General features: G+C 48.3%; 1 protein-coding gene across 1 annotated transcript; it reads left to right on the forward strand.

The window, feature by feature from the left end:
• Window positions 1-6,408: 6,408 nt before the first annotated feature.
• LOC308570916 (apoptosis-associated speck-like protein containing a CARD) lies at window positions 6,409-9,296 on the forward strand. The gene is made up of 4 exons (XM_081165995.1): window positions 6,409-6,492; window positions 7,282-7,604; window positions 7,869-7,931; window positions 9,233-9,296. Exons 2-3 carry the CDS (start codon window positions 7,328-7,330, stop codon window positions 7,874-7,876), a joined length of 285 nt encoding a protein of 94 aa, XP_081022121.1. The 5' UTR covers window positions 6,409-6,492; window positions 7,282-7,327; the 3' UTR covers window positions 7,877-7,931; window positions 9,233-9,296.
• Window positions 9,297-10,173: the final 877 nt, after the last annotated feature.

Raw genomic sequence — 10,173 nt, forward strand, 5'->3', positions numbered from 1 at the left:
AGCGAGCAAATGGATCCCAAGTAAATAAGGCTTCAGTTTGAAAGCACGCCAGTGCAAGTAGATAAATAGGTACTGCTGAGGCTGGAAGGTAAACCCCATTTCCATGCGCTCTGGTTTCCATCACGGTGTTCCGTTATGCCAGAAGCGGTTTAGTCCTGCTGGCCACATGACCTGGAAAGCTGAGGGCAGACAAACGCCAGCTCCCTCGGCCTGAAAGCGAGATGAGCGCTGCAACCCCATGGTCACCTTTGACTGGACCTAACACTCCAGGGGTCCTTTACCTTTACCTTTTTTACTAGGAAGAAAGCCCTGCTTATTTGGGGGACTAATTTCTGAGTAAACCATCACAGAATTGTAGAATTGGAAGGGGATCATCTACGCCAGGGGTCCTCAAACTTTTTAAAGGGGGCCAGTTCCCTGTCCCTCAGACACTGTTGGGGGCTGGACTATAGTTTGGGAAAAAATATGAACGAATTCCTATGCACACGTCACGTATTTTATTTGTGGTGCACAAAAACAGGAAAAACAATACAATATTTAAAATGAAGAACGATTTTAATCAACATAAACTTACAATTATTTCAATGGGAGGTACGGGCCTGCTTTTGGCTAATGAGATGATCAATATCCAGTTCCATATTTGTCACTGCTAGACGTAGCAAGTGATGCAAGCAGCTTTTGGCTCATTCCACCTGCTCATTCCAAGAACTCAGTCATGAAGAGATGGGTTTGCTTTTCCACCTCCTCCCTCCCACTCCATTTTCCTTTAGTGCTGTGTCTTCCCCACTGTAAACCTGAGAAGGCAGTTTATTTGCCCACATCTGCAGGCTGCAATGTGACAACACCCCCACCACACAGCACAACACAGCAACAGGATAAATAAACAACACTTTTGGACTTTGGGGGTTAAAATTAAACTGAAAGTGAATTGGGTCGGCTGCACCTCTGCTTGTTTTCTGCAAAAAGCTAAAACAGCCCATAATGAGCCCTTCCCCAAAGCGACAATCCGTCAGCTAGACCTGCCGAGCTAGAACCCAAAATCCAACCAGCAAACAAAGCCTCCCTTCAGCATCCCAGCTCTAACCCCAGGGAAGAAGCACCAGTGGCCCTCAGGCAGCTCCTGGACTCCATCTCCCATCAGCCCCTGCTACCAGGTTGCGCTGGTGGGGGGTGATGGGAGTTGTAGTCCACGAGCAGCCGGAGAGTCCCACAGGCTTCCCACAGACCTGCCTGAGGCGAGAGAGCCCGTGAAGCCCTGCGTGTGTGCCGAGGCTGTGGGGTATTGAGTGGAGGCCAGCAGGAGCCGAACATGTTCCCTCGGCCCGCAAGCGCAGGGCTCGCCCGTTCCCGGCAAGGGGAGGCAACTAGGCCTCAAAGGCCTCCATTTACGGTGGAGCCAGCCAAGGCCTTTGAGGCAAGAGTGAGCATGTGGCAGCAAGAGAGAGCTGGAGGGCAGGCAGAGGGATTGCCAGTCCAGCCCTTGAGGCAGCGGCAGCAGCAGCGGAGGTTTTCCCTGGGCCTGGGGGGAGCCTGCCTCTTGCGCCCGAAGATGGCGGGTGGTAGCAGCAATTGCCAGGCAGACCGGGTTCAGGACCCTGGCAGGCCAGATATGGCCCACAGGCCGTAGTTTGAGGACCCCTGATCATTGCAGGCCAACTCCCTGCAATGGAGGAATATACAGCTCTCCCATACAGGGATCGAACCTGCAACCTTTGTGTCATCAGCACAAGCTGCCTTACACTGAGTGAATCCATTGGTCTAGCTCACACTCAGTATTATCTCCAATGATTTGCGGGAGCTCTCCAGGGCTTCAGACAGTCTCTCCTAGCCCTGCCTAGAGAAGCAAGGGATTGATTCTGGAACCTTCTGCATTAGATCTTCTACTACTGAGCTACAGCCCTTGCTCTGTCAGTATGGCTCCTCCTCAGTCCTCTTATCACCAAGTAGCCCTGAGGATTAGGGCAACATTCCTTGCAAATGGAACAGTATAGGAAATTAGGGCATTGTCATTGAAAACAAACATGTTGAACTGAATCCTAAGTATCTCTGGCTCTTGTTAGTCCTTGGGAAATGCACACTGATTCCCAGAGTGATTTAACACTTGAGCCCTTTTATAGGGTTGCCATATTTCAATAAGTAAAATTCCTGACACCTACAGGAATTCGTTGAGCTTCTTGGGGTGAAGAAAGTTCCCCCTTGACATCATTTTTACACCCCAAAGCCAGGAGATATCAGGAACATTGTGTAGCGACCGCCAAGGTGCTGGAAGCCATCAACTGCAAGGACCGCACTGAGGACCTCCTGGCCCCCACCAGGAACAATAAGGAGGGGCTGGGGAGAGCATTGCCTCATCCTAAGGATTCTGAAGGTGGGTCTGGAGGGGAGCAAAACTTTCGCCTGGTTCCGAGTTGTCATGGATTTAAAAAGCAGATAGGCAGTGGAATTTTATGTTTGAAAGGTTTTTCAACTGGTTTTTGAATAACACAATATGTAAGTAACAAGTGTGGCTCACCCAAATCTGCCCACCTGCAAAGTCCTATTTTGCACATGGTAACTGACATAGTGTCAGTGGATAAGCTGGGGTGGCCCATATTGGTGAACTCCTTCTGGAGCTCAGTAAGTTAGTATTAATTGTTTTAGTAATTGTCATTTTGTTAATAACCACAAAGATAGGATATGAAGCCAGGCATCGCATGTCCTGGTCAAGGATGCCAGCAGGCCAACGCAGCTCTTGCCTTTCCACAGCTGCTGACAGACCAGTGAGCTTCCCATTACTACTGTCCCAGGAGCAAAATTGTTGCGGAGGTAGAAGCTTTTGGAGGCAAGCTAAGTCCTGGATGCTCCACCTCCGACCAGAGGTCAGTCTTGTGGGAATGTTCTGGGGTGCAGGAGAGGATATATTGTGGGATTATATCCTTATCCAACTTGTGCTAACAAGTTCCCAAAATATCAGCAGAGTTTATAGACATTCCCCTTTAAGTTCGCAACGGTAACATGTGCACAGGTTCGCTAGAACCTCTATAATAATTACTCTGGTAATTTCCCCTTTTGTTCCCTCTTAAAATACAAGACACAACACAGTCTTTATAAAAGTATAAAAGAGTTTACTCACGATCTGTTCACAATATGATCCCAGACGGCAGACAGGCTTAAAAAGAGTTACATACACTTAGAATCTATCTTGTTGCAAGATAGACCTTATCTCCTCTCTTGGCTGAGAGCCAAGAGGGCATCTTTTGATGCTTCATCGAAGGAAAATGGCAGAGAGAGAGAGATGGCTGCCTGCCCTGTGCTTTTGTCATTACCTGCACAGGTGAGGCCACACCCACCTCTGGTCACATGCGGAGGAAGTCCATCCCCAGGAAGTTTACCTGCTTGCTGGACAGACATCCCTCCCCATGTTCTAACATGTACACTCTAGGAATGTTGTCATTGACTGCTCCTGTGTTTACATCCCACAAGTCTCTTGCAGCATCTTCTAAACCTCCCCCCCCTTTAAATGTGAATTGTTCTTCTTTTGTCTGACAGATGCTCATCCATCCAGCTCCTCTGACTGCCATTTCATTGAACAGTATCGGGAACAGCTAATCCAGCGGACCACCAATGTTGCATCAGCCCTGGATATGCTGAACGGCCAAATCCTGGACGAAGAACAGTACCAAAAAATCTCTTTGAAGGAAACTAACCAAGAAAAAATGAGGGAACTCTACTTAAAATCACAGTATTATCTTGGAGAGTTAATTTAATGTTTTGGTGGTTCTTGTTTAATGGTGTTATTTTACCATTGAAGCACATTGAGTGGGAGGAGCCCCAATCGCAACGAGGCTGCCTAGCCCAGAGGTCGGCAACACGCGGCTCCGGAGCCGCATGCGGCTCTTTTGCACCTTTGCCACGGCTCCGCAGATCCTCGGGGACCCTGAGCAGAAAAGCAGAAGTGCCAGAAAGAGGAGGGGGATGGAGCTGGGCAGCCGAGCCGGGCAAAGCAAGGCAGCGGCGGCAGCGGAGCTCGAGAGGCGGCGGCTGCTGGGATGGAGGAGGAGGAGGCGGCGGCGGCCAGAGAAGGGCTGCTGCTGCTGCTGCTGCTGCTGCTGCTACTGCTGGAGGGAAGTTCTGCCAGGCGGCTTCACGACTCATAGCTTCCCCCGCCCACCCAGGCCACGCTCTCCTCAGCCCCGCGCGCGCGGCACCTGAGGCGAGGGAGAGAGAGAGCGCGCTCGAGATGGCGGGGCGGTGTGTGTGAGAGAGAGAGAGGGGGGGTGGCGGTGGTGCTTCGGGATCCTTTTCCGTGCCTTGCTTCTGAGTGGCTGCCGAGTTGAGGGAGAGCACCTGAGGTGAACCACAAAATGGGCCCGCCCTCCCTGTCAGGGAGGAAGGGGTGAATAACGTCAGTGACGAGGAGGGGGTCCAGAGGTAGCCAGCAGGAGAGGCGGGGGAGCACGAGAGCAATTGCAGAGGGAGGGGGGCTGTTAGGCACCAAAATCCTGCATGAGGGATTTCCCCCGTTCTCTTGTGCCTATGCAATTCCTGCCCTTCTCCCTTCCCCCTCAAGATTTGCTGCAGAGACAAGCAAATGAAGAAGGGAAGAGTATTAGCTGGCATGTCCCCGGATCCCATGGAAAGCACTACAGATTCCTTTGCTTATTTTAAGTTGGCTTCAAACCTGTAATTGTGCAGGTGTATGTATGTATACATATACACATATAAATATTCATATCTCTTCCCTCTCACCTTCCTTTCACCCAGTTTCTCTGGCACTGGTTTATAAATGCTGCTATGTAGAAATGATGAGAAAGTTGCACCAGCAGAAGGAATGGATATGTACTGTTAGTAAAAAGAGAGGGAGTTGAACTGCAGGGAGGGACAGACACTTTTCTATGTATTAATTTGTATAATGCCCTCTATGCACATGGTGCTTTGCAAAAAATGGATATGAGAGGTACCATACCCCTCTTTGCTATCTGAAATAGACTCAGGGAAAAGAGAGAGAATGGGGGAAGGGGAAGAATGTGTGGTTATTTACATTTGACTTGTTTTGCGGCTCCCAGTTTTTTTTTTTCCCTTCGGAAACGGGTCCAAGTGGCTCTTTTTGTCTTAAAGGTTGCAGACCCCTGGCCTAGCCCGACACACCACCACCTGCAGAACCATCCTTTGTACAGAATTTGTATCCAGAAATGACCATGCCCCACCTGTTCTCTCCATTCCACCAGATTTTTAAATTTGCTTCTCATTCAAATTGGAAGAATAACAAAAGCGGAATGCATGTCAGTTACATAAAAAGCAAACTGTAAACAAAGCACTGGGGTGCAAAGGGAGGCGAGGTTTGACGTAAGTATAGGAGGCAAAACACAAAGAACATCAAAGCAAGAAATCCCAGGCTCAGTTACCAGGTTCACCACGGGACTTCCCTCTTGGTCTTGGTTAGGGAAGTGTTCCTCGCCAGGGTTTGGGGCTGCAGTGCGGCCTGCTGGGCCTCCTGTGGCCGGAGCCCGGCAGCAGAGGCAGAATGGAGGCCACACAGGCGCCAGGACCTGGCTCCAGGCCGCACGGCCTAATGAGGCCTCGTTCGTATACCAAAAAAAGTTCACAAGCAGTTCCAGGTTTGAAGTGTTCATAATCCAAAAAGTTTGTTAACTGGGCTGTTCATAACCCGAGGTACCACTGTATATACAACCTTTCTATTCTAGGAATGCAAATTGATAACTATGAGGATGCTTATGGCACCGCTAAGGGTTCCTCTTGCACAGGGAGTCACTCCCTTGCTGGCTCACCCGCGGAAGAGCGTTTGGTTGCATCTGTGTGTGTGCGTAAAGCTTGCACCTGTTGAATGGCTGCCTGTCGTGCGTTGAAAGCCTCTGACATGGGAGGAAAAAAATTAAGCAGCGGGCCCGAGGTTCGCCCCGAAGGTCTACCAGAAAACTCGAGCGGAATATATGAAATTCTCACGCCTTAGGTTTATAGAAAAGGGACGACTTCTTTCAAAGTTTACAAGAACAAACCAGTGTATCTGACTTCCTGTGCATCTGATTTCCTGGGATGTTTACAAGAACAGATCAGCGCCTGGCTGTTCGCCTGGCTTTCCTCTTTATTTCTTACAAACCTGCTCCGTCCCCCACTGGCGGAGGAAGGGGGTGGGGGAGCGCACAGCGCCCGACACCATCGAAGAGGGGTGTACCATCGCGGCCACCTCCGGACACATGCCGTGCACCCCCCACGCCGCCCCCGCGGGCCGTGGACCACGCCTTTGCAGACGGCGCCCCATGCCCCCGGGACGCTCGCCATGCCCTCGCAGGTGGCACGCCACACCCCCAGGACATGCACCAGCCACGCCCCCGCCTGCTCTCCGCCCCCCCGGTGTCGGAGGATGCAGCTTCTCCACTGCCGTCCCCCCAAGTCCCCCCAGCCCTGTCTCTCCAGAATTTCGCTCCTGCAAGAGCCGTGTGCTGCAGACCCGCCAAGTGTCCCTCTTTTCAAAGGACAGTCCCGGATTTACAGGTTACTGATTTGATCCTGGAATGTCCCGCTTTTCCTTAGGATGTTCCTATTTTCATCCGACAAATATTGGAGGCTGTGAAGTTTTGCGACACCCCCCCCCCCAAGGAGATATAAGTAGCTAGGGAATCTAAAGGCAGCATTGCATAGGGAAGGGTTTTTTTTTAAAGTTTAATGTTTTATTATGTTCTTTTATATATGTTGGAAGCCGCTCAGAGTGGCTGGGGCAACCCAGTCAGATAAATAATGTGGTTGTTGTTATTCCGCTATTTTTATCAGAGAAATTTTGGAGGTTATGCCTGCAACAACTTGGCGCTTGGAAGCCTTTTGCAAGCGCGCTCTCCTGCAAATCCTTATACAGTGGTTCCTCGGGTAAAGTACTTAATTCGTTCTGGAGGTCCGTTCTTAACCTGAAACTGTTCTTAACCTGAAGCACCACTTTAGCTAATGGGGCCTCCCGCTGCCGCCGCGCGATTTCTGTTCCCATCCTAAAGCAAAATTCTTAACCGGACCGGAGGTATTATTTCTGGGTTAGCGGAAGCGTCTGTAACCTGAAGCGTATGTAACCCGAGGTACCACTGTAATGGGAAAGTCCGTCTCCGCCCAGCGCGCTGAGAAAAGAGACAGAAAAGCGCGGGAGGGCGCATGGGCGCGTTTCCGTCCCCATCGTAGCTTTCACTCAGGCCAGCCTCTCTCCTCCCGCTGCACCAATGGGAGTCCAGCATCCCCCCCCCCCCCGCCAGCCCAGCCCGGGCTTTGTATCAGGCACGACGCCTGCTTTCAATCTTGCAGCTTCCGCGAAGCGAGGTTGATTTCTTGCTGGCTCTGAAGGCGCGCCATGGCGAGGATCGCGCGGGACTGCCTGCTGGATTGCCTGGAGAACTTGGAGGAGGGCGAGCTGAGGAGGCTCAAGGACAAGCTGAACGAGTTCCCCGTGCGCGGGAACTACCAAAACATCCCCCGAGGGCGGCTGCAGAAGGCGGATGCGCTGGACCTCAAAAACCTGCTGTTCAGCTACTACACCGAGGTGTACGCCGTGCGGCTGACCGCCCAGGTGCTGGAAGCCATCAACTGCAGGGACCGCGCCGAGGAGCTCCAGATCGCCACCGGATACCGTAAGGAGCGGCTGGGGAGGGAGAGCGGCGCCCGATCTTAAGGATCGCCAAGGTGGGAGGGGAGCGAAACTTTCGCCTGGTCCCGAGTTCGGCGGCTTTGCAGCTGCTGCAGCCAGAGGAGATCCTCCGGAGGTGGGAAGAGGCGGTAGAGTAAAGTTGGTTGAGGTTCATCGGCACTCACTTAGCAAAATTGGGGAGTGGGAACTTCCACTTAAAAGCCTCGCCTCGCCGCCTAACTTGCCCTTTTCGCTTCTCTCCATCTAGTTTTGTAACTACATGAAGTCAAACAAGGAGAATAAACTGCGATGAGGATTTCAAAATGAAATAGTAAGTCTCTGATCGCTCATCTGCAGAACAGTTTTATTTGCCTTGAAGTAGTTGAGAATTACATTACAGAGAACATAAGATAGAAAATAATAAATAAATAACGTCTTTTGTAAGCAAGGACAGTCATGCACAAAGCTTGACTTTAAAAAATATACGCATTCAGGGCTCCCCCCCCCCCCTGCTTTCCTGGAAATGCCTCCGTTCAGTTGCTTTGGCTTTCGTGTACTGAAGGGATGTTCTCTTTCTGTGCCATTATTGGGAAACATTGGTTCTCTTCTGTGGCATTCTGGGAGATTCTGGGAACTATTGCTACCCCCCCTTCTTGCCTTTCTGGAAACACTCAAGTCTCACCTTTAATCCTCTAGCTTTGCTTATAATCCTTATTATACACTGTGCAAAGCTGTCCCAGGCACACAAGCACTCCCCTCTTTTAGTTCACCCTAAGTTCACACTGATATACTCTTTTTCAATACATAATTAATTATGTGCTCTTATGTTATGATCAGAACATTAGTAATAGCTTTAGTCATATTATAATCAATCTTAGTTATAAGTGGATTAGGAGCTTTCATACCTGTCTAAGCTTTACCTTGTTTATCAGTCTTTGAACTATTGAAGATTAATGTATATATGTAATCCCGCCTTGTACCCATGTTAACCAATCAGCGATGAGTTTCTTTGTTTCTGTATTAGCCAATCAGCCACTAGCATACGTGGCAATGCTTGTTAATACTCAATAAAAGAGACTCTGGGAGCTTGGCAAAAAATGACACCTCTCTGATCACCACCTACTCGTCTGTCTTGATTTCCATATATGGACTTTAGAAACTGCCTTGTTCTTCTTTTAACTTATTCTTTACTTACATTCTGCCCCATGAGGGCTAAACTTGGTACTGCAACAAACTCCCGGACTTGCTCAGGTTTAAGTGAGCAATTTCGCACCGCGAGACATTTCAAGCTTAAAGCCATGATTTCATTTCCCCATTTGCTTTAGAAAGGCAAGGCTGCTTCTCAGTTCATGCCAGAGAGGTTGCAGCAGCAATAAAACGAAGAACCAAACTGCTGATAGGCAGCTCTGAAAGATATGGATTGAACTTTGCCAGTTCATATTTGTTGGCACAGGGCGGGGCACAAGCACCTCAGAGTCACAAAGAAATAAGGGAACAGTTCCATGGAATAATTCTGATAACATGAAAAAACATGCATAGTTAGAGAAAGGATGGAGAAAATGTGTTCAGCTTCACTTCTTTAAAACATTTTTATTTTTTTATTTTTTATAAATATTTTATTAAATTTTTCAGATACAAGTTTAAGAACATACACGGAAAAAAGAGATATAGAAAAAAGAAACAAAAGAAAGAAGAAGAGAAAAAAATCCAACCGTTCAGGACATTTTTGTATAACCAACTGAGCTTCCCCACATCTCCCCCACCCTGCATTCTTTATAATAAAGATATCAGCAAATTATTACCTTGTTTCGTAGCTTATTTTGTACTTTTCAAATGTTATATTTCTAAATTTAAAGTACTTTTTATCAATTACTTATACCTTAAATTAAACATAATATTACTTTAAATTTCACCCTTTTCTTACTTATAGCTTAGTTTCCTGTTTCACAGAATCTAATTGCTGGAGCTAAAGTTTCCGAATCGTGCAAATTCTTAACATTCATACAACTTATAATGTTTTTGTAGGTAGTCCTTAAATTTTTTCCAGTCCTCTTCCATTGTTTCTTCTCCCAAATCTCGGATTCTGCCAGTCATTTCAGCCAGTTCCATATAGTCCATCAATTGCGTCTGCCACTCTTCCAGTGTGGGCAAATCTTGTGTCTTCCAGTATTTTGCGATAAGTATTCTTGCTGCTGTAGTCGCATACATAAAAAAGGTTCTGTCCTTCTTTAACACTTTCTGGCCAACAATGCCCAAGAGGAAGGCCTCTGGTTTCTTGATGAAGGTATATTTAAATACCTTTTTTAACTCATTATAAATCATTTCCCAGAAGGCCTTCACTCTTGGACAAGTCCACCAGAGGTGAAAGAATGTCCCTTCAGCCTCCTTACATTTCCAACATTTGTTATCAGACAGGTGATATATTTTTGCAAGTTTGACTGGGGTCATGTACCACCTATATATCATTTTCATAATATTTTCCTTCAAGGCATTACATGCCGTGAATTTCATTCCGGTGGTCCATAACCTTTCCCAGTCCTCAAACATGATGTTATACCCAATATCCTGAGCCC

This window comes from Podarcis bocagei (genome assembly GCF_964188305.1).
Source record: "Podarcis bocagei genome assembly, chromosome: 13".
NCBI classification, from domain to species: domain Eukaryota; kingdom Metazoa; phylum Chordata; class Lepidosauria; order Squamata; family Lacertidae; genus Podarcis; species Podarcis bocagei.

What these genes read in the sequence shown, in the direction of transcription:
- LOC308570916 (XM_081165995.1), top strand. Translation starts at nt 7,328, where the DNA reads ATGGCGAGGATCGCGCGGGACTGCCTGCTGGATTGCCTGGAGAACTTG.